This window comes from Tupaia chinensis, unplaced genomic scaffold (genome assembly GCF_000334495.1).
Source record: "Tupaia chinensis unplaced genomic scaffold, TupChi_1.0 Scaffold149383_1, whole genome shotgun sequence".
Taxonomy (NCBI): Eukaryota; Metazoa; Chordata; class Mammalia; order Scandentia; family Tupaiidae; genus Tupaia; species Tupaia belangeri.
This window is the reverse complement of record NW_006209227.1, coordinates 930,486-930,843: the sequence shown is the minus strand read 5'-3', so window position 1 is coordinate 930,843 and position 358 is coordinate 930,486. Positions and strand designations below refer to the sequence as shown.

The 358-nt window shown below is 70.7% G+C and overlaps 1 protein-coding gene across 1 annotated transcript in view; it reads left to right on the top strand.

Moving 5' to 3' along the window:
* Window positions 1-60: 60 nt before the first annotated feature.
* NMUR1 (neuromedin U receptor 1) overlaps window positions 61-358 on the top strand; it is a 14,334-nt gene continuing 14,036 nt past the window's right edge. Inside the window, exon 1 of the mRNA XM_006171168.3 lies at window positions 61-114. Within this exon, the coding sequence (XP_006171230.1) occupies window positions 61-114 (54 nt within the window). The remainder of the gene's footprint in view (window positions 115-358) is intronic.

Below are 358 nucleotides of genomic sequence, written 5' to 3'. Positions count from 1 at the left end.
GGGACGCGTTCGCAGGCGTGTCTGAAATGCGGGGCACGATGCGGGGACCTTGCGGGGGCCATGCGGGGGCCGGAGGACGCGGGCACAAGGCGTTTTGCTGAACGGCAGCCCGCAGTAAGGCAGGGACAGGGGCGAGACCACGTCACTCGGTCTCCAGCGCGCCGACGCTCGGTTTTCTCGTCTCTAAAACGGGTTGTGAGCGCTCGGTGGGATGAAGGTCTCTGGGAAGCGCGGCGTCCAGCCGCCGCTGTGTTTCGGAGGGATGTGGGGGTCCGAGGCGGCCCGCGGGCTGCGGGGCCGGCACTGCCCCCTTGCGGCTTTCTGGCTCGCGACAGGCGCGGCGACGGGGCGGGCGGTT